Genomic DNA, 26937 nt, shown 5'->3' with positions numbered 1-26937 from the left:
TGTTGCACATAAATGTACCTTAAATGTTCGGGTATTTGTGCGATATGTGTTCATGATTTGACGCGGTGCTGCGAGGTGCTGCGCAGTTAACTGCTGGAACAAAAACATTACTCGGATCACATGTGGCTTCAAATCCCCTAAAGCCCTGATTGTGTGTGTCTGTCTGAATTGCTTTGTGTACGTGTGTGTGCCTGTGTGAGAGACCATGCCAAATCATGATAGCATAGTCCCAGCTGAATGGGTGGACTGCAATGCAGTGGAGAGGAATGAAGTATGTCATACACACAAACAGTCCAGGAGTTCTTTGTATTGTTTGTAATGTTTTTTTTTTCTCTCATACACACACACACACACACACTCGTTCCCACACCTATTTTCAGCATTTTCATGACTGTTTAGATGTGACACCCCCAACTCGTGCAGGTTATAAATAACCTGCCAGAACTAGAGCATACCCCTGGCTCACCACCTGCTCCCGTCCCTTCCTGAGTGGAGTGTGTGTGTGAGTGTGTGTGTGTGTGTATGTGTGTTTGTGTTTTAGAGGTTGTGGCTCCTGCTCTCCAGCATTTCATCACCAGTGAGGTGTCACTGAAAAAAACACTCACGCAGACCGAGGCATTTAGTGTCAAGGGGGTGTGTTACTGTACTCATTTACAGTGTGTATGTGTGTGTGTGTTGCAGCTGTACATTTTTAACCGTTTGAATGCACTACCACAGTGTGTATGTTTCATAAAATACACGCTTTTGTGCATTCAGACACCTGACAGAAAAGTTGCCACCATTGCAGCAGCACAACATTCAACTGTATTTTTTTCTTCCAAATGTATGAGACAATGATTTGAGTGGACACTCAGCTTTAGACAACAATCCTACATTTTCTGTCAGTATAGCTGAGCTGTAACACCCTTAAAATGCTGCTGCCACTGTCCTCACACAGTAACAAAAAGCTGGTGCAGCCACAGTCATAAAGAAATCCATTATGCTGCTGTCGGTGCCTGACCCGCTCCTCAACTAGTTAGAAGTGGAAGTGCTTGGGGCTCTCTGCAGTGGTCAGAGATGCTTGTAGAATGACACAGACTTTGGCTGCAAACATCCAGCTGGGGTGGGGTTCTTTAATACTGCAATGCAATACTGCAACACTGCTGATAGTCACGGGAGCCTCTGGAGACGCGATGGCCACTCAGCCAGTTTTAACTGGTGTCAAAAGGTGCATAAAGGACACAACATCACACACACCTGAACAGACTAAATTCAGTCCAAATTCAAAAAGCTACCTTTGGGGAGCTTAAAACATTAAACATTAAAAATGTACCACAGCACTCTTGTTTGTTCCCAGCTGTGTAATTGATTTTGTGGCACATGCTCTTCATGTTGTGTCCACCTCAACTCCTTCTACTCCCACACCTCCACTCTTCACTAATGGACTGAGACATGATGGGAAAGAACAACAACTGAAAACGTGTAAGGTGAAGTGCCATGCATTCGTTAGTCCAGTGAAAGAGAAAGTTATGATGATGCTTGAAAAACTCCTTCCTCTCTGTATATTTCCATGTCCCAGTCTAAAATGCTCAACAGTATCTCTTGTAGTAGAAATTTTTGTCCTTGTTTTGTGGTTTTGCTGCAGTATCACAATTTGTCCACCAGGCGGTACCCTTGGCTCACCCTGCAGTCTTAGTTTGAACTTCAAACTGGCACGCTGGCATCAACAAATGAGTCACTGTGGTCAGGTCTCAGCATGGAACTGATGACTGATGGTGTTCATCCAAGTTGAGGTGCTTGTCTCTTGAAAGACTTCACAGACCTTGAAGAAGGAGAAGACAAAGTGCCCGAGCGAGCTAGCGAGGATCCGCCTTGGTGGCCCTCAGTCCGCTCATTCTGCACTGCACCAGTTCACTTACATCAATTTACTGTCGTGTTTGGCTGACATTTAAATATCACAGTTGCTTGGATGTTGTAGCCAAGTTTGTAGCCAAAGTTTCGCTTGAGATATATATATATTATTAAGCTTTTATCTTGTCAGATTTTTGTGGGATTTCATAATTCATTAAAAAGAAAAAAAAAGGCAGTGATAGAAGTTGTAGCTTTCCGCTACTGTGAGTGCTCAGACTTGGCTTTTTATCCTGCAGGTGATTTCAGGTCAGGTTTATGAGGGGACACATTTATAACTCAGTGGGCCATTACATAAGTCCAATTGATTCGAGCATCAAAATTCATGCGTTATGTAATAACATTTCAAACGTAAATGGCTAGAGGGGATGATGATCCTCCTCTCCCCTCATGTGCTCTCTTTGCCAGGTTCATTGTTTCTCTTCCTAAATCCCCCAGTACACACACACACACACACACACACACACACACACACACACACAAGTTCACATGCAGAGACCCAGATTCAACACATTCAGCAGACGTCACATTTTATAGCAGCTCCATTCATCATAACAACAGAGGACGTATGTCAATATTCCAATGTTACTCTGCTGCTTTTATCATAAGATCGATGCACAGTGCAGCACAATGGGAGCACGTCCCATCCGTGCCTGTGAGCTCCAGATCAGTCCGGGCCAATGACCAAAATAAACACTGTTTGTCCACCTGAGAGGCTTTTGCTGTTAGATATGACAATAAAATGACATGATTTAAAAAAAAATGAACGAATGTGCTGGTGGATTTATTATGTAAGTGCAGCCTTTCATACAACAATCTCATCTGTATACATTCATATGCACGTGTGTTTTCTTTTCCTTTGGGCAGAGCCAGGTTAGCTTCCTCTGTTCCCAGTCTTTATGCTATGCTAGTCTCAATGCTTCACGCTAACCATCTCCTGGCTGTTCATAAGAGTGGTATTGAGCCTCTCATGTAACTGCCGGCTAGAAAGCGATTAAGTTCATTTCACAAAGTTTCAAACAACGCCTTTAAAGCTCCGTCGTGCTGACTGTGGAGTTAATGAAGTTATGGTTAGTTATGACTAATGAGTCGCTTTAATGGGCGCTTTAAATGTTGCTGCTTGATGAACCTTCCAGAATTTTACAGAGATTGAATGTTAATAGAAAAAATCAGGAACAGTTTTTCATGAAGTGGGTCGCTGTCGGCAGGTTCTGTGGACTGGTTTTGTTCAGTGGTACAGTCAGAACCAATCAGCTGCACTTATGTTCACATGATGTGAGCACACAGAGCTCGAGGTAGAGCTACATGAAACATTAATGATACATTTCCAGTCATAAAGGATTTAGTCTGCGCACACTCCACTCCATAGACACGGCTGCTTCACATGCACTGCGGTTAATAGAATGAGTTAGCTCCCTCCCACAATTCAAGATGGTGGGAGAGGCAGTCAGTAAATACGTGTTTGTGAGAGTGTGAGTGTTCACACACCTTCACCTTCTACACTTAAGTTCAATGTTCCTCCTGTTTGGAAAAACCCAGGCGTCGGAAAACGTAAAAAAAAAAAAAAAAATCCAGAGGGGCGAAATGTTTTTTCAAGACCAGAGAAATGCAATGAGCCATTTAACAAGAAAAGAAACAGCAGTGTGTGCAGGTACGCCATGTCTGGCCCTCTACACACACACACACACACACACACACACACACACACCTCCTAACGTTTCCAGGCCCCTCCTCGGTCTCTGCTAAAGGAAAGATTTAATGGTTTAATGTGCTTCACATGCTGTCAAAAGGCATTGCTGTGGGAGGGCGTTACTGTAACTTTATATAAACATTGTCCTATTTCTTCTCACTGGGAAGTTGAGTTTCGGTTTATAAAAAGAAATATCCATGGATTATGACTCAGGGTACTACATTTATTTTCCTTTAGGGCACATACCCTCACTGAGACTGTGTGTGTGAGTGTGTGTGTGTGTACATTTTGTTTTTTTCTTCACTTTATTATCAGATCTACTCTCTCGTTTAAATTTACACTGTTATTGAGCATCTTTTATTTCATTTAGGGTATTCTTATGATATTAAACCTTTCAGCCAGTAATAGAGTAGCGGGAGAGATTTCAGCTCAACATTTTGAGACGGGTGGTGAACAGTTGCAGCAAGTCTGTCTGTATCCGTTTTACCTCCATCCCTCCCTTTGCTTTGCCCACAGCAGCTTGTGTTTGCGCAGCTGCCATAACGGTTCAGTGTGGTACCACCTTGCAATGTTGAAAGGAAACTTATCAGAAGCCTGTCATCAAAGAGGAGAGACCCCAGCTACTTCAGCCACATTTAAAGAGAGATTAGATGTTAAATATCAGACAGTCACACTATTTGCAAGAGTGTATGGCAAAGGATTTGTGTATAAGATGAACTCTAGGCCATTTAATATGTATCACTGCAATGCTGTTATAGTATTTTTTAAACAGTGTTGTATATTTATAGTATTGGTGGGACGAGAGGCCTGTTGATTGGCTATTAATGGATCAACAGAAAGCACTAAAGTACAGCAACATGTTAGCATTCAGCAACAATGCTAACGTGCTGATGCTTACCAGGTGTAGTGTTTACCTTGTTCACGGTCTTAGTTTCGAGTGTTAGCATGCTAACATTAGCCAACTAGCAAGGCCTAAGGCTAAGGAATGGTCATAAACCAAAGTAGTGACCAAAAATTTTGACCTGATGTCTTGCACCTACAGGACAAGTGAGGGGGTCGTGAATAGGGAAGGTGGATGTTTGTACTAAAATTCATGACAATCCATCAAGTAGTTTTTGAGATACTTCAGGCTGGACAGTGTTGGACTCACCTTCACACCTAGAGACCGCAAATCAACAGCATCCACAGCGAACACCAAAACTGTCTGTTCGGTTCCATTTAGCTTACCTGTGACCATGCGACACATCAGGGCGGAGTGACAGCACAGAAATCTGCTTATTTTTCATCATCTTAGCTGCCCGACAGACTGAGACAGAATGAGGACAAGTTAAAAGACGAGTCGACAGGACGCCTTGAAACTTGAAACTCAGCGTGATACGACAGGTATTTTTAGTGGAGGAAGCTGAACGTACAGTAGGGCATCAGCGCGCATCTGTGCTGACGGCAGCCACGCAGGAGACAGTGACCATCCAGCGCTTCAGAGGGAGCAAAGCTGGCATAAAATGCTTTGAGATACACGGGGAACACTGCTCAAACTGAAACTGTCAAAGCCACATGCTCAGTATGAAGCACGACGGCGTTCACATGGCTTCAGTTTTCCAAAAGCACACAGCTGCTGCATGATTTGGTGGATGATTTCCTTCGGGCTGCTCCATTTTGGTATCTTCTCTGCTAATTCTATTTATTTGTCGTGAGATGGATGACATTTGACTACCCTGTGTGTCTGCAGCTCGCCAAAGCAGGGGGGCACGCCTTTGCGGAGAGGAGCTTCAAGAGGAAGCGAGCGTGCGATGTGTGCGGCCTGAACATCGACAACCCTGGGGCTTTCTGCAAGGGTGAGTCCACGTCTCATGTCTCAGTCAGGTCGGGCAGCAGACCCGGAGACACAGCTGAGCGGCGGAAGTACACACCTCGACCTGACAGAGATGACCGACCTCTCTCTGTCTCCCTCAAAGCTGACTGTCAGAGTAAATCATGTGCCTCTCCTCTGTTCTCTCCTCACTGTGTGCAGAGTGCAAGGCTGCAGTTCACAAGACATGTGAAGCTAAGGTAAGCCATACAACTCCTCACCAGATTCATCACACATCACTCGCTTTGCCCTCCTCCTGTCCTGAGCAGGTTGTACTCCTGTGTCAGTGCTCCCCATGTTAATATGGTGTGAGCCTTAAGTGGAGTAAGCCATGTGCACTGACCTACATGTGTGGTTAAAGGAGGGCCTCCGCCCTGAACTGCAAACAGCCAGGTCGCCATGAGTAACTCAGTCATGTGGTAACATAGCAGGAGCTCCAGGGAGTCCTCAGGCCCCCGGGAAGCCTCCGTGCTGGTTCGAAGTGACTCCCTAATTCATCTTAAGCTTATTGTGCTTAGTAAAGAATCATATTTTACACCACAATCTGATACTCATTGTCTGTGAGACATGCTCTCTGGCTGATCAGAGGGGGGCAGTAGTGAGCTGTGAGCTGTCTGGGTGGGGGTCAGGGGAGGAGACAGCACAGCTCAGGGAGATGGCACCATGCAGAGAAGCTCCTGAACAGATTATTTTCACTTGTTTTAGGATTTGTAACTGTAGACTCCGTCCAGTGATCGTCCTGTATTTGTGCACATCGTCACAGCTTACTTACTTTCATGCGGCACTCAATGATTTATAAGCAATAATATAATGAGCTTTAGCTTATTGCTTCAAATGGACTTGAAAATAATATTGCATCCTTGGTTAATGTGATGTAAGAATCAAAGAGAACTAACGACTCGTCGCCATTTTTGCGCTGCCATTAAACAATCATACAGGGTCAGGTTGATCATGGAGGGAGGGGAGTCCACAGCTTATGTCAAAACCATTGGCAGCAGCCGCATCTGCTCTCATGTGACCCCGCTCACAGCAGCTCAGTATCACACACCGCCGAGCGAGCTCGTGACCTCGCTGTAACTGTGTGGTGCCTCACTGTCCCACAGCACAAACACACAAACTGTCACACGGAGGGACCCATCATCTTTATTTCTCAGCCCTTCAGGTCAGCTCAAATCCAGTGGGATTTATAAGAGGGGGGACTTCCTGCCTCCTCCTCTTCTTCCACACACACACACACACACACACACTGTAATGGTGTGCAAGTGGGCACTACCAGCTGTTGTGCCTTAGCAGCATGCATTAAAAGAGGATTATTATTTTTGTCATACTCGTCCCCCTGGTCTCCACGGCGATAGCCAAAAACAACTCTCCGTGGCTGCAGGAGAGGCAGGCGCCGTGGACGAGAGTGGACATCGTCACACGGGACGATGATCAATCTGGATAGGAGAAGTCTGGACGGGTAAATATAGGAAATAACAAGAGTGCCGTAGATGCCTGTCAGTGATCTGTGGGGGGACACATATAAGTGAGAGGCAGCTGGGGAGGCAGACTGTGTGTGTGTCTGTGTGTGTGTGTGTGTGTGTGTTTGTGTGCTTATGTCAACATATTCCCTCCTTTCTTTTTTACTTCTTTCATCTCTTGCCTCTCACTGTCATCATCTTTTTTGTTTTACCTTAAATCTGTTAGATTTCTCCTTTTCCTGATGTTTTATAGTCTCAGTCTCTCAAGTCTTAAACGCTTTCATCAGTGTGTTATGTCATCGCCGTACCAGCCCCAGAACAGCCACATCTAAACTTTTTTCTTTCTTGCATCCTTTGTGCATCTTCCATTCGTCTGTCTTATCAACTTTCTGCCTCCTGCCAGCTCTCGTTCTCAGCCTCAGGCCACCGGAGAGGTCGCTGGACATCAGCACCCTGTGACTTTGCAGGGCTGTGGCCGCTGTCTGCATGCGGCGTATCGATGCATGTGAGGGCACGTGCGAGGGGAAAGTACTTGCTTTACTGTGTCTGTGCGTATGGCACAGGGAGGGAAAGGCTATGCTGCATGTGCTGCTGGCACAGTGGGAGTGTGTGTGTGTGTGTGTTATCGTGAGAGAGGGAGGGAGGTGAAGGCAGTTGGTGAGAGAGAGAGTGAGCAGAGTGCTTGTATGCGAGGCAGAGGGAGGTAGTGTGTCCCACTCTACAGACAGGACTGCTCGGAGGCAGAGGGAAAGACTGAAGCTGCTTGTTGAGAGGTAAAAACACGCTCTGCGCTGCATTTACTGAGGAAACCTTGTTTACTCACATCCTCACCGCATCACTTTTCACTTTTTATGTACTTTATATGTTTTTCCTCTCTGTTAAGTAGCAACCTACCAGCCTTAAAGCCTCCTCACAGTGTTTGCTCTGATAATGCAGCATGTGATCGTGCATATTATTCCATTAGAGCTGTAGCCAGAGAGCTCTTGCATGGCCCAAAAAGAGGATTTCATTTACTGTGATTAAGGCAAGTGCAGAAAATGAAGCAGTGAATCCTGCTGTGACCTACAAAAGAAAAAAAAATACACAGATTTTAATTTTTAATACAAGAGAATTCCTAAGATTTACTTTTTAATGAGATAGCAGGTTAGCAGATGGTGGGAACTGCACAGCCCCTCTATATGCTTCTATACATGCCTGTAAATGTGGAATATTGTCAAACTTGCAGCCAAGCTGTGCCAGACTGTTTATGGGATAGATTATATGTGTATGTCTTTGTCGCCATGTGTCTGTCTGCTTGTCTGTGTGTGTGCGTATGTGTGTGTGTGTGTGTGTGCATTTGCAAGTGTCTGCATACACCAGCGTTCATCTGCTTTATCTGTATGCACAACTTTTCTTACTTTTAATCAAGATTTACAGAACTTGTGTATGCTGTGCAACAATGCATTTTGCCACAGTAACTATCTGTTGTACGTATCTACTTTAACACTGTGCATACATGTCTGTGTTGTATGATGTGTATAGGCAATCGTGGGGCACCCGACAGAGACTAATGGTCGTATCCCAGACCCAGTCAGCTGTCCTCGCATCATCTGATGGATCCTAATGTTGCACAGTGAAATACAAATGGCTACAGTCTCTGCTCTTATGCACCAGCTGTTCTGCTAATGCCTCATGCTGATTTATGAATTGATATGGCGATTATGATGCTATATGGACGATGTGCTTGTGTAATAAGCAAGTGTTGTGCTTAATAGTTTTGTGCATTAGTCCTAATTAGTGCCAGTGGAGCTGGAAGCGATCAGCAAAGCTGCCTGCAAAGTTGCGATTTTTCGTTTACATAAATACATGACATAAACAATCTTGATACAATCAGAGAATGTTTAATGGCGGAACTGTTGCTAAAACGCCTCAAACTGTGGCATTTCTGTACTGAAGTTTCTTGATGATTATCATCTGACACACACGCCAGTATTACATATACAGTATATCCTGTATGCTAATTTTGGCTGATTTATCAGTTTTGCTTAGACCGGATGTTGTGAGTATCCGGTATCTTGAGCAGTACGGCAACAAGTGTCATGTTTTTCAGCCTTTCCTGTTGTTCGTGTCCCACCACAGGAGGCCGGGTGGACATGCTGTCCTGCCGTAGCGCTGCGTGTCATTGCACATCAATAAGAAGGTAGAAACGGCTAAGTCGATAGAGATCGAGAGATCAGCAGGAAGGTGCTTGAAGCGGATGTTGTTGATGGAAAGTCCTCTCAGATGAACATCTGTTTAATTTGATTAAGGTGGTGATGTATTGATGTCACATTGCTGTTGCTATTTATAGCCACCACCAGCATGATGCACTGTGTACAAGGAATTATCATGGTTAATTTAATTTTACTGCTTTACTGGTCTCATCAATAATAAAGTGGTATAGAGACAATGCACACAAGCACAGTGTTTATATTTACCCATTGTCTTTCATTTCCTGAGGGCCTAAGCCAAGTGATATGTGCACAGTAAGCCTTGTTTATTATTCCAGGAATTGTACAGATCCTTTTTTTCCCATAAAGTCTTTATAACAATTTGAGCTTAGAGGGCATCACTTCTAATGTATTTCTTTTGATGGTCTTGTGTTGGATATAGATAAAGACAATATCTTGTGATAAATGCACATGTCACTTTCAGATTATTATACGCTGGCAAAGCGTCAAGGACCAAGCACGAATGTATGCTGCCACGATGCAGTCACGTGAGACACAGCGTTGCCGTACAGATCCGTTGCCAGGCCTCTTGAAAATGCCACTGCCGCCTCCAGAAAGGCGAGTGGATTTGTGAGATGACTGATGAACAAACAGACAAACTGATCCTCTAAGTGTTCTGAGGGCGGTATGCTCTAAAATAAGGAGCTCTATCAAAATAGCGCTGTGAAATCTCTGTGCTCTCTGTCAGTGGTCAGCATGTTCAGCTGTTGACATCTCTCTCCCATCCAGTGCTTACTTTCTCTTTGCCTCTCCTCTTTCATCCTTCCCGTCTTCCTGATGCCCCCCCCCCCCCTCCAAGCTCTGTCGCCATCTCCTCTCCCTGGAGAGTTTGTTTTCTGCTTTAAGCCCTCATTCGTTCTTCCTCTCACTCCCTTCTGTTCTGGGCCTGTTACACAGTGACTTGCCCCGTCTATGTGTGATGCTTATCAAGGTGTCCTTTGTCATAGATGTTGTTTATTCAGGGGGAGCACATGCTTGTGTCTCACGGCAGGGATGGTTGTGGTTATCCTGTCCCCGGGCACTGCGAGCAGGGAGAGACAGAGCGTGAGCAGAGGGGAGTGGCAGACTGTAGGGGGTAGGAAGTAGAGAAATGATCAAAGATGAGATAAAATGGAAGAAAAGGCTAATAATAATAATGAGAGAGGAGGGGGGGGGATGCCGTACTTTCATGCGAAGCTGCCTAAATCACAGCCACTCCTAATTTTGCCCTCTGGTACCCTGAGTGAAACGTTCACAGCTAAAAAAAAGAAAAAGCCTCAGAGTTCTATTTAGCTTTCAGTGCTTTGGGCTTTCGTGTCGTTTTGTGAGGCGATGGAACTTGGAGTGAGCCGTGGTTATTATGCTTTGCCAGTTTCAAATGGGAAAGCTTACTCACTTCTCCCTCTCCGGAGTGTGTTGTCAGCTCTGAGTTGACTGTCAGAATGAAACTCGCTCCTCCTGGATGGCACACCGACGCCGGCGTCTCAAACACTCACATTTATCTCCTGCTTCCCTGTAACTGACTCAGCTGCTCCCCCAGATCTCTGTGCTGGATTTCCTCCCTGGAATAGGAGTGACAATTCAAGATGTGGCAGCGACAGCTTGTAAAGTTCGTGCCAAAGTCACTCTGTTGTGGAGGAGAAGATACTGGCTCCCTGCAGGAAGATCCACTGTTACGCTCTAAAGGTTTCATGTAGATTAACGCTGATTAATGTCAGTTTTTTAGTTGATCTGAGAGGATGTAAGGATCAGAAAGTAGTGAAAAATGCAGTTTCCTAGAGCCCAAGATGATGTACTAACGAAAAAATGTTTGACATTTTGGGAAATATGTGAATCTGCTTGATACCCGTCTCATTTTGAGAGATCTCAGTAGGAAGCTGAAGCCTGTCCCAAAATCCAGCTACCAGCACCTTCAACAGCTATAACATGCTGAGTGAGTTTTGGAGGAGCTGAGAGGAGGATTCTTTAAACTTTGGACAAATTCAAGCAAGTTGTTTCCTCGTTTCCAAGCTCTGTGCTGAGCGAAGCCAACTGGCTCCTGACAACAGCTTCATATCCATCCCACCCTCAGGAGCTGAGTGACTGTTCGCTGACTGGACGCCTGGGCTGTTTAGTGGTTCAGTTTGCCTTTGTTGCTACTTTCAGCTTCGCATTTTTCTCTGTTATTTTGGGACTTTGGACTGCTGGTTGGACCAAACAAGTGGTTTAAATAAATGGTTTGACGTTTTAGGACGCACATGTATTTGCATCTTTGCTGGGAGTAAGAAGTGGAGGTTGATACCCACTCTTATATCTGTCAAAGCTAGCTGCTGGTTAGCTTAGCTTAGCATAAACTGGAAACAGCCAGCCTAGCTCATTTCAAAGGTAATCCGCCGACCAGCATCTGAAGAAGCGATGATGTGTTAATTAGTGAGCTTTGAACATGTAATAATTGAAGGTCCAATAAGTCCAATATTCACGTTTTTGCTCTGTTTTTGGTCTAACTCAGGTGGGAAATATCTGGCTCTCCAGCTGCTATACGCTGCGCTATATTCAAAAACGATGCTATGAGAGCAGTGACAGTGAACCAAAACTTTAAAGTTCAGGCCTGACGGCAAAACAATGAGCTGGTGCTCCATAAAGCTTCATTTTTGAGGGATAATTCATCACTATGAGCGCCCGTTTTCACATTTTCACAGTTTTGACATTGAGAGATCTTCTCATGTAACTCTGGCCAAGAAAGGGAATTAATGTATTTCCCAAAAGCCAAAGAAAACACTGAAAAGCAGTTCATTCTCACGTTTGAGAAGCTGGAATGAGGGAGTGTTTGCCATTTTTGTTTGATAAATAAATGAAAAGTGTTACTTGATGAACAAGGCAAAATGAACCACTACACAGACCAGGCATCCAGTCAGCTGACAGTCAGCCGGTCCCTGAGGGTGGGGTCGAGTGCTGTCGTTGGCACCTCAGTAAATGCTAGCTGATGAACAGGACAAACTGAACCAGATGGCTCGGCTCCCGGTGGCTCCAGCGTACAGTCCACATGCATTAATGAAGAGCCCGAGGCTGGCAGAGCTACCAAAGACACGTGTATATGCTATGCGTGTGTGTGTGTGTGTGTCTATGAACGCAGGTTGACCAGCACTGACATCCTGTCACAAATTGCTTCCTGTTGACTCTGGTGTCTTCCTCCTCTGCCTTTATGCTGCATGTCGTTGCTCCCTGCCCCCAGGTTCAGCCCTTGTCTTCTTTTGTGCATGTGTGCATGTGTGTGTTTAGACATGGGTACACATGCACATGTTGTGTCTGTCTCCTACTGTTTCTTCCTGGAGCCAGCACTTTATCCACTTAACCACTATTATTAAACCCATTAACAGGGTTCTACCCTATGGCTGAGTCTCCCTGTTCTTTCATTTCCTACTGTCGCTCTTACAACCCCGATTCCAGAAAAGTTGGGGCGCTGTGTAAAACGTAAATAAAAACAGAATGCAGTCATTTGCAAACAAACTGTGGTCACCAGCAACGATTTCAGGAAGTGTTCCTGAGTCCATGTAGTAACATCCTTTATCCAAACATGTGTTCACAAAGTGGTGAACCTCGCTCCATCCTCGCTTGTGAAACACTGAGTCTTTCCAGGATGCTCCTTTCATACCCAATCATGATACTATCACCTGTTACCAATCAACCTGTTTACCTGTGGACTGTACCAACTTGTTTGAAACATGTTACTGTATCAATTTCAGAATAAGCAGATATTTATAAAAATCAGTGAAGCTGATGAGGTCAGACATTAAATATATTGTCTTTGTGCTGTTTTCCAAAATTAGTATGTCCAAAAGGTCTTCATACATTTACACTGTGGTGGAATGTGTAAGGAGCTGATTGACTTCAAAGAAGTCCAGATGTGGATTTTACAGTTTGGGATTTTGACAGATAATATCAAGATGACATATACAGAGTGTTAGTATGTTGGCTGTCAGTCCGATTGAGACAATAATCACACAATGGCATCATCCGCAGGTCCTTAATTCCATCAGCTGTCAGATTACTCAACTCCAGCACCACTTAACATAAGACCGTGTTGATTTTACATTTTGTGCAATATTACATATCATTTACTGTTTTGTATATTTTATTATTCTGTGCAATAGTAGTAAAAGTATTTATTGTTATTTTTAACGTGAAGGCAGCTTGCATTGTTCTTTTTTTCCACAGCTACTTGGGCAATACACATTTTTTACATATTTTTTATATATTTATTCAACATATTTTATTTTTCTTTTATATAGTCAAATACCATTTTGCTTGTATAATATGTACATACAAATAGTCTACTTTTCATTTTCTCTACCTCTGCTGCTATTTTACTTCCCACTGCTTTCACATGCTGCTGTTATGCCCAAATTTCCCTGGCTGGGGATAAATAAAGTTTTATCTCATCTTATCTTATCTGCTCAGTTCAGCAGCAGCATATTTAGTTGAATGTTCTCTGCCAGGCGGTAACCTATTACAGCAAGCCCCCTTCACTCCTCCTTTCACTCGTTCCTCCTGGAATCACGTCTGTGAGAATAATCAGCCGCCAATTTTTGTCAGTCAAGTCACCAGTATCATGTGTCTATATTAATTCATGTCTGTCTCTGAGAAGCTGCTTGAGGATCATGCTGCAGGAGCTGCAGCATGATCCTCACAACGGGAAACTGAATTGATCGGCCTCAGTTTAAAGTCATTTCGAAAATATTATCTTGCTGTTGCCGATACAATGGCGTGATATGCCGTCGAAACACACAGCTATTCTGCAGCGACTGAACAAAGACAAAAACAAGTCAGCCTCGTCTGTCTGGGACTGCAAGTGGAAATCAAACACACACACACACAATTAAATTTCTCTTGGTCCAAAACTCACTTGACAATCAATTATAGTGAGCATTAAGGGCCTTTATTTTTGTCAAAATTAAAGCAGGTTTGCAAATTAGTCCTTAAAACCAGCAGCTACCTTGAAGTTATGATATCAGTCTCAAATAAAGAAAAATGACAAATGTAGTAATGAAAATGTCCTGCAGACCTGATCGTCTTTGGCTTTTTCTGTCAATATTAAACTTCTAGTTAGTGTCGCAGCTCTTTTTCCTGGCGTTGTTTCAGTTGTAGATCATCGTGACTGTCAGGCGTTTGACTTGTTAACCTGTTGTCTGACACCTGTCAGCACTGGCGAGCTCTTAGCCACAGAGGGCAGGTCAGCTGTCAATCAATCTCATGGACTAGTTCACAGGTCAGAAGCTGACAGGATGTCACCTGTCGAGGTTTGATGAGACAGAAACGCCTTGACATACCAATTTCTACAAGCTCACTTCAGGGTCAACTTATCCTCAGCGTAAAGAATCCAGAATAGAAGAATGTACAGAAACCTGCGTAAGTCTGTCTGTATATTCGTGGCTGCAGCCTGTTTGAATGACCTTGGCTTCCCTCTCTCTCTCTTTCTCCGTGTGTGTACGTGTGTTTGTGGTTTTGGCAACTGACTACTGGCTCACCAGCAGAGTACAAGGACTGCACGCCACATGTAGAGTCTTCCTCCGGTGAACTCTATCCCTCTCGCTCCTCTCCTCCTTCTTTACGAGACATAAAACCCCCAAAATCAATCATTTTTATTGAGTACCTCTTATTACACCGAGCACTTCTGCTTATTCAACTGCCGTGCCAGCACAATAAACACCAGTTAGTTACACAGTATGTGAGAGAAGAATGTCCTCGAGTTCTTTACATTTCTGTAAGCATGCGTGCAGATGCTTAAAGCGAAGTCTGTCTTTATGTGTACGCATCTGTTATTGTGTGTGTGTGTCTGTGTGCCTGTGTGTGTGTTTGTGTGTGTGTGTGTGTGTGTGTGTGTGCGCGCACCCTTCATGTGGAACCGCCAAATCTGCGCTGACGGCCTCTTCTTCAAAACAGCTGCTGCAGATGACAGGGGGAAAGTGAGAGTGAATCTTACTACCCTCTCCATCAACTCTTCATCCCTCCCTCCTCATCCCCTCATCCCTCCATCCCTTCATCTGCGCTGCTGGAGCAGCACCAAGAGCATTAAGCCAAACACATGACTTGGCATGTGCTGGTTCATTCCCAGTGTGTGTGTGTGTGTGTATAATTATGTGACTGCTGCAAAAACCAAACATGTGCTCATTTTCTTTCAGGTGACTCCCACCTGTACCTCAACACCAGACCTGGTGAGCTTGTTTACATGTACTTGTAGTTTTAGCTTAGTATTATGTGATCAATGCGGTCGATAATTGCAGTAGAGTGACGCATTTCTGATCATTTCTCAGAACGGCTCCACCAAATCCACACCACAGAAGAAGAGAGGCTCCATACCAAGGTACCAATCAGCCAGATTCACACATCAGTCAACAGAAAATGATATTTGCTATGTTAAAACAGGAATAAAATGTACGGTGAAATAAACATTATGGGATTTAGGCTTTGAGTGCCCAATGGCTGTTTTGGCTGCATGAAAACAATAAATTCTCACAATGTCCAGGAATAAAAGTGAGAAGCAAGCGATGGAGCATGTGATGGAGCGCCACTATGATTTTGACCTCACCTACATCACAGAGAGGATCATCTCTGTCTTCTTCCTGCCGGACCTGGAGGAGCAGCGGTACCGCAGAAACCTACAGGAAGTGGCCTCCATGCTTAAATCCAAGCACCAAGACAAGTTCTTGGTTAGTCATGAAACTTGCTATGTATTTGATCAGTTTGTGGTTGATACAATAGGATTGTGACATCCTCTTATGTGTCTCTGTCTTTCCCAGCTACTAAATCTATCAGAGAAGAGACATGACATCACCAGACTTAACCCAAAGGTATGAGTGTTTATGTCTTTTCAAGGTTGATGGACAGGTTTGACTCATTCGAAAGTCAGAATTCGAAACATCTTTTCTCCCCTGCGGTTCAGGTGCAGGACTACGGCTGGCCCGATCTTCACGCCCCGCCCCTGGACAGGATTTGTGCCGTTTGTAAAGCCATGGAGACCTGGCTGACTTCTGACCCCCACAATGTAGTGGTCCTCCACTGCAAGGTCAGTGCAACCTGAATCCACATCTGCTGGCTTTGCTGTGAGAGACGAAAAACAGTTGGAAAAGCTATTTCATGGTCACTTTCATCTGCGTTCTGACAGGGTAACAAAGGCAAGACGGGGGTCATTGTGGCAGCCTACATGCACTACAGCAAGATATCAGCTGGGTAATGTGCACCACTACTAACGTAACGAGGCACTCCACACACCAACAAGATCAATCATCTGTGCTGAACTCACACCTGCCATCAAAGCTGCATTTCACTCAAGAAAAACTGGATCCTTGAATGCGTCACCAGGATGAAACATTAGACATCTGAACTACATAGAAAACCTTTGTGTCACAATAATTTCTGTTTTCACTGTTACTTCTTGCCATCAATGCCAAAACCATCTTTGATGACCTTCAGTGAGAAAGTCAAAGTGATCATTGCAGGGCTGCAACTAATGACAATTTCGTTGTTGCATAATCATCAGATTATTTTCTCTCTTCTTTTTCTGTCCATCAACTCATCGATTGTCTGATTGCTTCAGTTCTAGATCACTGTCCTTAGTGCGGTCACACAGTGACTTTTGTTGTTGAACAGCTTAAATTGGTAATTGAAGTCACCAAAAACAGCCATGATTGATTCCAGGCATACACCTCATTACCTCCTAAAGAATCGCTATAGCTGTCTGAACTTTAGCCTCCACAGATCTGTACTGAAGCATCGATTAACACACTTCCGGTTGTGTCCACAGAGCCGACCAGGCTCTAACCACGCTAGCAATGAGAAAGTTCTGCGAGGACAAAGTCTCCTCTTCTCTGCAGCCCTCTCAGAACAGGTGGAGCACTCTCACATATCTTTGTATTTCTTCTGCCATAGATCGCTGCTTGCGTTGCTGCTTTCATCACGCCATTTCCTCGCCTCTCTTCTTCAGGTACATCTACTATTTTGGCGGTTTGCTGTCCGGTACCATCAAAATGAACAGCAGTCCTCTGTTCCTCCACCAGGTCCTCATTCCATCACTACCAAACTTCCAGGCGGGAGGAGGTCAGTTTTACACCAATTAATCTTTCATAATAGCTTGCTGTGTTGTCATGGTAATTCTTATGTTTGAACACTGAACAGTAAGCTTTTTATTGTTTTCTCCTCAACTTCTCTCTGTATCTGCAGGTTTCTACCCTTTCCTGAAAATCTACCAGTCTCTACAGCTGGTCTACACCTCAGGCGTCTAGTAAGCACATTGCCAGTTGTCCAGTTGTACCGATGTGTGCGCAGGCAGACGCCTTTCCTCCCCCTGTCCAACTGACAGATGTTGTCTATACAGGCCACTGTCTGTGTTTAGTTGTAGGATGGTCTGTGCTTATGTTGAAGTTAATGTTGTTTACCACTGTTCCACCCAACTGAGACATGTTTTGACTGGTTTTATGTATGTTTTGAACTGTTGTGGCTGTTTTTTAATTCTCTGTGTGTGTGTGTGTGTGTGTGTGTGTGTATCCAGTGATCCCCAGAGCTCCAGGGCACGGAAGCTGTGTGTGACTATAGAGCCAGCACTATTATTAAAGGGGGACATCATGGTGAGAAATAGTTTATTTTGAACTGCATGTCACTCACTGGAAGCCTTACTATGATTTACATCCTCTGCGTACTCGTGCCTCAATTGTTTTTATACCTAAATCTTGGAGTGAAGTCTTCCAGTCCCACTTTCTAAACTGCTGTTTTTTTATCTCCTGACTGGGAGGCACTTGATCATTTTGCCTTTAAAAAGTGTTTGATTATTTTTAAACCACTTTAAGCTACAAATCCTCTGTAAATCTGATCATGCATGCTTATTTATTTTCTTGCTTCTTCCTGCATATCTCTTTGAGAGAGTGAAAAAACATTCAAAGCCCTTAGCGACGTAGGAAGACACATAGGTACTTCATTTGTCTCAGAGAATAATTGGTTGCCATAGCAGCAACACGCACTGAAGACATACGATCCAGCAAAACAGCGCATTGTGACAAAGCAAATGAAAATTTGATTTACTCTTGTGTCACGCTTGTCTGCTAAAATGTCAACATTTTGAGACAGTCCATGTGAAACAATCCTGCAGGTGAAGTGCTACCACCGGCGGAGTCGAGCAGCAGAGAGGGAGGTGGTGTTCAGAGTCCAGTTCCACACCTGCACCGTTCACGGAGCCCAGCTGTGGTTTGGCAAGACTGAACTGGACCTGGCCTGCACAGGTATGAAAACAGGGGCTCAGTGGTTACTTAGGAAATGTATATGTAGGAGCACTACTGCACCTGTTTAAGGAAACCCTGCTGTAGCTTAGCTGTAGAATGGTTTATATGGTCGTATAATTCAAGACTCACTTACCTTTCAGACCATTGTGGTGCTTTTGTGTATTCTGGGACAAATATCAAATGACAGTGTCAGTTGAGATGAAACAGAAATGCTTGTGCGTGGCTCAGTGAGCAGCGGTCTCATGACAGTTAATCTAAGCGCTACATGCTGACACATGCATACAACATATAAATAATATTACCCACACTCATGCAGGAAAGTAAAAAGGAAACTTATTCCAGATGCATTTCTTTGAAGTGTTACGCTCTGATTCCATTATTATACGTATTTCCACTTCACAGATCACACTTTCTTGTGACTGTTTTTTATCAGCCCGTGTTGTTACGGAGACTGTCTGGATATTTCAGTCCTTGCCTTTGTGCTTGTCGTTCTGTAGATGACAGGTTCCCTCCAGATGCTACAGTCGAGTTTATCTTCTCTGATGGGCCAGAAAAAATGAAAGGTGAATATTATCGACTGTCTGTCTTTCACTGTATCCTTTGGTGCTTTTTGTGCACCCAATCTCTTTCTTTTTACATTTTCGTGTGTGTCATATCAAAACGTCTGCTTTCCAAGGTCGAGAATACCGCAAGAATGACGCCTCCATTAAAGTGGACTACAATACCTCAGACCCGGTGGTCAGGTGGGATTCTTATGAGAATTTTAACCTGAACCACCAAGACAGCTTGGAAAGTAAGAAATGTGCACAATCACAGGTATAAAAACTAAGCTTTATATTAGGGGCATAAAGTCAGGCATCACCACACACTCCCTTCTTGTTTCAACCAGATATCTCTCATACGAGGGGCCCTCTGGACGGCAGCCTGTACGCTCAGGTGAGGAAGCGTCGCGGGCCGGGCTCCACTGCCTCAGCAGCATCACCTAACGGGTGCCTAACTAGCAGCCCAACGGTCAAGCCTCAAACTCCCAGCCAGCCCCAGCCTCTCAACTACACCTCTGACTCTCGCCGCTCCTCAGTCCCCTCTGATCAACTGGAGGAAGCCTCCTCGCCCATAAACACTGCCAGTCCATCGAGGAGAGGAGACGGGGAGGATGGAGTGAAGGAGAAAACAAGAGGGAAAGAAAGGGACAGAGAGACTGCTATTTTAGATGACGGAGACCCATCAAGTCCTGGAGCTCTGAGGCGAGAGCGCTTGTGTTGCGGTCGAGCAGGTATGAAGTGTGCTGATGTGATGGGATGGGAGAGGGAACGAGAGCCCTGCCTTTCTAATGGTCATTGTCTTGGCCGTTGCAGCAGCATTAAAAAGCATCCAAAAAGCCAAACTCTGCCGGCTTTACCGTCCAAATCTGTGTCTCCGCCTCCTCATTCAACTCATATGGAACTCTGCCATCGACACAGTGCCCATCCTTTACCAGAGTTACCATGGGAACGTCCGCCCCCACCCCCACCCCTGCCCTGTCTCCTCAGGCCCTGCTACCCTTATTCCGCCCCTGAACGCACCCACCCGCACAGCCACACCCTCCCGGCCTCAAACAGACTCTGCACTGGTGAAGAGTGTCACCTCTTCCATTACTCCAGCCACAATCCAGCGTCTCATCTCTCCCATCAGTCGCTGCCCTCCAGCCCTTACAGGGAAATGTTCTTCAGCTCTCCAACACCATCCTCTGGCTGCCCCTGTCCGGACTGCTCCAGTAGGCAAGAGCACCAATCAGCCTCAGTTAGAACATTCCACCCATTGCACCCCGACCAATCGGAAAACCCACACTGGCCCCAAGGAGCAGGGGTGCAACGAACAAGAGAGGCGCCTCCACTGTGGGAAAGTGAAAATCCATGGGAGGTGGCAAGAGAGGCGGAAATCTGGCAGTGTAAATCAGCCATGCCGGCATTTCGTGTCTGCCACTCCGCTTTGGATCAGGGTCCAAACCTGGAGCATCCTAGATATGCCATCGGGCCTCACCAGGGCTACCCCAGCCCCCAGTCTCTGATGGATGTGCGGGATGGAGCCAGCAGTGGGTACCACACCCCTCCGCAGCCCCACCACTTCTGTCCCTGCTCTCCTTATCAGTCATCCCCAGCCGAGAGCCATGAGAGCCGGGGTTACGCCTCAGGGTACCATTCTGGATCTGCCTCGCCTCTGCCTGCCAGTAGCCCCTCTCCTGGGAGAGGCAGGCTGCCCGAGACCCCCTCTGCATCTAGAGCTGAGCATCACAAAGGTGAATGATGGATGCTGGGGAGGATGGGGTTTTGCTACACTCTTGAATGCTAGTTACTTCTTGTCACTTTTCTTTCTTATTTCTTTGTTATGTCTTCATCTTATCTTGTTTTATCTCACTTTTCAAAGTGGAAAAAGCTGTTGCCATCGTAGAGGATGACATATCCCAGGGTTCAGAGGGTAAAAATGGCCAGTCAAGCACCCCTGGACTGGACTCTGATCATGACTACACAGTCATTGGTAGCAGCAGTCCCACACACACAGAAGACAGGTGGGTGAAACATTCCTTCTTTTACTACTAATGCTAAAAATAAAATATATCCACATTTGTAGATAATTACCTTTTTTCCAATACTTTTCCTTAGTGTAACTGCTGATAGCCCTCCTCAAAACCAAGAAACCTCTACACATCTGGAGTCCAACGTAAACAGTGGCAATAATATCACACCAGTACCAAGAGAAACTCAAACCCAAAGTTCCAACATATCCATGAACTCCTCACAGCCATCAAGTGAGAGCTTGAGCTCTGATGGTGGGCTTGGGGCAGCTAAGATCACAGGGGGTGCAGAGGGATCTAATCAGTTACAGAGTTCAAGCTATGCCACTGTCATCATCGCTCCTGTCCAAGTGCAACTGAATGGCTCTGCCATCCCCGGTGAGTCCCCATCTGACAGCAGCAGAGGTGCATCCATGAACCCTTCTGCCAGTCTGAGTTCTAGCCCATCCACCACTTCCCCAAATTCTCCTATTGGCTCCCCGGACCTCCAGTCTTCTCCCCAGCGATCCGCATCAGCCATAGATGCAGCAGGACAAAGACTGACTCCAGACAGAGACAGCTCAGCCGACACCAAACCGCCATCTCCTGTGCCCGACGGATATCACACACCAACCTTCCCCTTAGCATCCTATTACTACCCATTGCTAAATGTCCCTCATGTACCGTACACCGGGTACACTGCAATCACCATCCCCGCCATCCAGCCACCGCTCCCGGAGAAGAAGCGGCTTTCAACCACACCAGGATCCCTGAATGGGCACAACTCTCTGCTCCGGGCCTCCTCAGCTCATTCCCCCACACACCATGTTACTTTCTCCCCCTCTGTGGGAGAGCAGAGACGGGGGTCGGCACAACACAGCTGTAGGGAGGAGACAGACATCAGGGTCAATGCTAAGTTTGTCCAGGACAGCTCCAAGTACTGGTATAAACCGGGCATCTCCAGAGACCAAGGTGAGGGTTATGATGAGGAATTATGATTGTATGAAATGTTTGTATTTACCAAACAATCCAATCTTCTTTAAACATTAATGATGAGATGATACAGCATAGTGAAATCTGATACATCATAGCAAAAAGAGCAGCATATTGTCATTGTTGCAGCCCTTTCTCTAATGTGTCTTCTCTACTCGTAGCCATAGCTGTTTTGAAGGATAAGGAACCAGGAACTTTCCTCATCAGAGATAGTAACTCCTTCCAGGGGGCCTATGGCCTGGCCCTCAAGGTGGCCACCCCACCTCCTAACGCCAACATCATTGGCAGCAAAGGTATCCATCACGAATGTGTTGTTCATGTAAATAAACTGGCCGTCGTTTGGCAGGTCACAGTAGGAAAAGCACAGGTGTAAATAATAAAATGAATGCTAGTTTCAGAGGCCTGACGTTGGGCAACGCTGTCATACTGTGAGTGCTGACTTGGACACTTGAATAATTAATATTATTAGTGACGCCTGTGGGTTTTTTTGTGTATTTCTGACTCACTCTGTTCATACATGAGATGAAAAACACAGGTGAGGCACAAATGTGATCAAGAAAGGAAGTGACGTTATGGTTCCCTACAGGTTAATAACAGAATCAGAATATCATATTTTGGGAATTTTTTGTTCATCCTTATAAAGTATGCTCCGCAGCACGACAGTCTGCCTTATTTTTCACCCTCCTCTCCCTCCCTCTCACCCTCCTCTGCTGTCCCCCAGGGGATCCTCTGGAACAGCTGGTGAGACACTTCCTTATCGAGACTGGGCCACGGGGAGTGAAGATCAAGGGCTGTCAGAACGAGTCCTACTTCGGTCAGTTATGTGGGAGACACGACTGCCACGATACATTTCACATGTTTAGTTATGTACAAGATACTGAAACTGATTGCTTTAACCAGTTTGTTACCTGTAAGTGTTTTTTTTATCACCTCTTTCCTTCTTTTAAAGCCTTCTTATCTGCCACGATCATAATCTGTGTTACCTGTCTTCTCTTTCTGTCGCAGGAAGTTTATCTGCCCTGGTGTACCAGCATTCAATAACTCCCATCTCTCTGCCATGTGCCCTTCGCATCCCAGAAAAAGGTCAAATCAGTGTCAAACATTTAGATGTCATGATCTTTATTGTCAAATGAAATATCTTGCATTTTCAACTAAGACAGATTCAATATGTGAGAGCAGCTTAACACCACAAGGGTTATTACCACAGTCACAGACTGGATCCTCAATAATTTAGACAGTGCTGTTACGTAACTGAAGACTATGATGTTTCAGACCTGGTTGGAGAGCTTCAGGAGATTCAGAGTGCAACAAACACCAGCACAGCGGCCGACCTCCTCAAACAAGGAGCAGGTAGAACAGAAGCTTGTTTTGGTTTCTGTGATTTTGTTGATGCTGATGTGTGACCTTCCTCAGAGGACCGCTCACATGCAGTGCAGTAGTTACTGTTGACCAGCGGAGGCTGCTCAAGCTACATCTTTTCAAAGCGCTGAACCAAAAGCACATGTGTTTACGTTGATCCACATTTTCTCATCTCTCTCACAAACTAGCTTGCAACGTGCTCTACCTGAACTCTGTGGAAACCGAGTCGTTGACGGGGCCCGAGGCTGTTTCCAAGGCAACCAAGTGTACTTTGGCTCTGAATCCACGTCCAGCTGCAACAGTGGTCCACTTCAAAGTGTCTTCTCAGGGCATCACTCTGACCGACAGCAAAAGAAGGTACATCTTAGACACAGCAATCCTACGAATGTATATTTTGGATGTAACAAACTTTCCAGATAGTATTCTTAAAGCTATTTCCAAAGACAAATGAGTCACAATGTTGTTTGTGTTTACACAGGCTGTTTTTCAGGAGACACTACCCCATCAACAGTGTGACTTTTAGCAGTCTTGACCCCCAAGACCAGAGGTGGGTCACTGAGACATATCAAGAAACAGACACTCACAGTATGATTTAAATAAAAACTAAATGTGCTTGTACATGTTACTGCTCACTAGCTTTAGTAAAGGCAATAATATCTGTGTGCTTGCTGCTGCTGCTGCTCCACAAATACTTTACATATTGACTTATATTCTAGAAATATAAGATCTTTGTGATTTGTGCGTCTGCTTTTGTACTCTGGGAGGTGAAGGTAGATTGCTAATCAGTGCCTTGTACTGTATGAAACAGTCTCCATGTCTTGTTATTCATGTTTTCCTACGTTTTGTCTCCGTGTCTCTATCTGTGTGCCCGTGCTTCAGGTGGACTAATTCTGATAGCACATCAAGCAAGTAAGTGCTTGAGTCACCGTGTGTTTTCCTTTGCCAGTGATATTATCAACTGGTACAGTGTGTTACTTTGCATGGCAATGAATTACAATCAGATTTGTTACTCTGACTTCAGAAGACGCAATCTGGTTTCTCTCAGTGTCAAACAGAATTTGCTGCCCTGTCTTTTGACCTCCCCTGTGTGCTTTTTGCTGCAGGATGTTTGGCTTCGTGGCGAGGCGGACGGGCAGCGCTACGGAGAACGTGTGTCACCTGTTTGCAGAGATGGACCCCGAGCAGCCAGCTGTGGCCATTGTCAACTTTATCAACAAAGTCATGCTGGGACCACAGCTACACAGATGAGAGAGCAGGAGAATTTGAAAACTCTGGACTGTTGGGGATCTGGGGGAGATGTTAAAATGATTTTGACATGTGTTTTAATGAAGTGTGTGTGTGTGTATCTACATTTTTGCTTGCATTTGTACAGGTGGCACCACTGTGCTTGGCTGTATGACTGTTTTTATAACAGAATCTAGTTCTGACAGATCAGCGCTCTGTAGGGCAAAGTATTGTAAATATGTGAGTTTCTGGAGAAAACAGTTAGAGGGGAATATGTTCAGTTCAATATGCCAAAAACTGTCCTAACTTTGGTAACCTTTACCAAATGAGATTGGAAAAAAAAGCTTTTTATTTCGTTTGATTTTTTTGCTGTTGATGAAGTTATTTTGTTACCCTGTTTCAAACAGTTCACATAATGTGCTACAAACTTCACAGGCTGCGTGAGCGACAATCCACTTACTGCACTGTTATTTGTATTAAAGGTTTCTCTACAGTTAAAGCTCGAGGGAAAATGGTTCAGGTCTTCAGCAATGTAGTAGAATGTAAGAGTCATGTTTTCAGGTGTAAAGTGGCATAACTGCTATTTTGGTCCTTATGCAATGTGAGGAAGTGATTAGATGAAAGAAAGAAGTCATGTATTTTGATTATTTAAGATGAAGGTGTCTTTGGCTACATTTTAACTCAGTGGTTTTAAACATGTTTGTAACAATCAGCATTTTGTTCCCATTACAAATACACTGTTAAAGTGTATTTTTGCTGAAGTGATAACCATAGTTGTAGTAGTGTATTATGCCAAACTACAGTTGAAAACACACACAGATGGACAATTTAACAAAATGTTATGTAGCTACTAACTACATACATGGACAACTTGTCTACAGTACAAATAATAAAAAGCCTTACTTTGTGAAGTTAGAAATGTTACGGACTCAATGGACATCCTCACATGACAAAATGTAGAACATCTGCAATGTTGGTAATGACACCATTAAACAGAGCCAGTGCAGATTACTATTAACCATATCACAGATTAGTCTTGGTCCTGGTTGTGTCTCTTTTTAACCAACCAATATCCATGGCAACACAAAATGTGTGAGTTATACTTTAGCGGGGAGTTTCACTTAAAGCCAAAGACTTTATTATTATGTAAAGATATTCTGAATGTTTGATTATTTTTTTTATCAACACATTTTTGTTGTTTGGTATTTGTGTGTTTTCTATGAACTTATAAAGTATTTAGATGACTTAAGCACAATCGTTATTTTTCATAATGGATTTTTATGTAAAAGAAGTAATATATTTTAGTCCCCTGAGGTGGTGAGAAGAATGCTATATGTCATATTTGACAGGAACTTTAAGTAATAAAATCAGATCAAACACAAGGGTATGTTTCATCATTTAATAATATGGCATTTTATTACTTCTTTGCACACCGAATCGTATATTTGTTGCTAGGTTTTTTGTTGCTTGCCAAGAGCAGGTAAAAGTAGTTAAATCTGATTAAACTTGGTGCGACACTTGGGTTCTTGTGTGATTTTCCACATATTTTCAGCTTTTTACACTTACCCATCACCTTGAAACAGCACAGTTCATGACACAAGCATCCATCCTTTCTTTCTCTTTTTTGAAGTTTTACGTTACTTGGCATAATTACCTCCTGGATACAGGCTTCCTTAATGCCATTTTTTTAAAGTCATGTAATTGGCTCCACTAGTTCTCATAAAACCATTTTCTGACCTCTACACTGTTTCCACACTCTAATATACTTACACACTGGCCTTGACCCGCCCTGTTTTCTGTAACTGTGTGCTCATTGCTTGTCGGTCTCTGTACTTTACTTGGATACTCTCCTCTGCATATCTTCAAAAGATTTTCAACATCAAAAAGCCACTGTCTCTTTATTTACTTGAGCTCTTCTTATCTCATCCTCCAAACACTTCCTCTCCTAAATCTGCTGTGGTACACAGCGACTGTGCCTCTTCTCTCAAAGAAATACATTAGCCTCTTTCATTCAAGATCACTGAGATTCTTCCTTCTCGCCCATAATTTACTGCATAGAACTGATAGCAACAATTCGTCTGTTCCCCCACTAAGTATTTCAACATGATGTGACTTATTTCTTCTTTCCCTAGTGCAGTTCTGCCTGTTTCGCCAGCACCTCCCTTAATTCTCATATGCTAATTGAGACATTTTGTGCATCTTCAAGGCTATTCTGTCTCCTCAGCCACCATGTTGTCAGATTTTCTCTCTGCTAATTCCTCTAAGGTGAATTTTTGGAGTTGTCTGCATTGCCTACTCCATTTACTACTTATTTAAGTGTTATCCCTATTGGTCACAGGTACTTAATTTTGACTACACGTTATTCATACTTTTAATGAGAGACAGGTTAAAAGGAAGAGGTCCCACCGAGATTTGAACTCGGATCGCTGGATTCAAAGTCCAGAGTGCTAACCATTACACCATGGGACC

The 26937-nt window shown here is 44.3% G+C and overlaps 1 protein-coding gene and 1 non-coding gene across 5 annotated transcripts; one reads left to right on the top strand and one right to left on the bottom strand.

The window, feature by feature from the left end:
• Window positions 1–5594: 5594 nt before the first annotated feature.
• On the top strand, window positions 5595–25795 carry LOC121613790 (tensin-2-like). 4 transcript variants are annotated; one of them, XM_041947441.1, is made up of 25 exons: window positions 5595–5626; window positions 15273–15305; window positions 15405–15454; window positions 15617–15800; window positions 15891–15941; window positions 16034–16156; window positions 16256–16320; window positions 16895–16978; window positions 17075–17187; window positions 17311–17371; window positions 17639–17714; window positions 18233–18362; window positions 18860–18925; window positions 19039–19155; window positions 19252–20637; window positions 20766–20907; window positions 21002–21864; window positions 22047–22178; window positions 22607–22699; window positions 22891–22968; window positions 23158–23235; window positions 23433–23601; window positions 23723–23791; window positions 24124–24153; window positions 24348–25795. In XM_041947441.1, exons 4-25 carry the CDS (start codon window positions 15639–15641, stop codon window positions 24490–24492), a joined length of 4233 nt encoding a protein of 1410 aa, XP_041803375.1. In that variant the 5' UTR covers window positions 5595–5626; window positions 15273–15305; window positions 15405–15454; window positions 15617–15638; the 3' UTR covers window positions 24493–25795. The 4 variants fall into 4 exon arrangements, with proteins under 4 accessions (XP_041803375.1, XP_041803367.1, XP_041803358.1 ...); XM_041947433.1 differs by lacking the exon at window positions 5595–5626 and adding an exon at window positions 7610–7659; XM_041947424.1 differs by lacking the exons at window positions 5595–5626; window positions 15273–15305; window positions 15405–15454 and having other exon boundaries at window positions 15609–15800.
• A 1070-nt stretch (window positions 25796–26865) lies between these two features.
• trnaq-uug lies at window positions 26866–26937 on the bottom strand. The gene has a single exon. It is a non-coding gene; the product is annotated as a tRNA-Gln (tRNA).

Source organism: Chelmon rostratus, chromosome 2, assembly GCF_017976325.1.
Source record: "Chelmon rostratus isolate fCheRos1 chromosome 2, fCheRos1.pri, whole genome shotgun sequence".
NCBI lineage: Eukaryota > Metazoa > Chordata > Actinopteri > Chaetodontiformes > Chaetodontidae > Chelmon > Chelmon rostratus.
The sequence above is the reverse complement of the archived record's forward strand: the minus strand, read 5'-3'. Positions and strand labels throughout refer to the sequence as shown.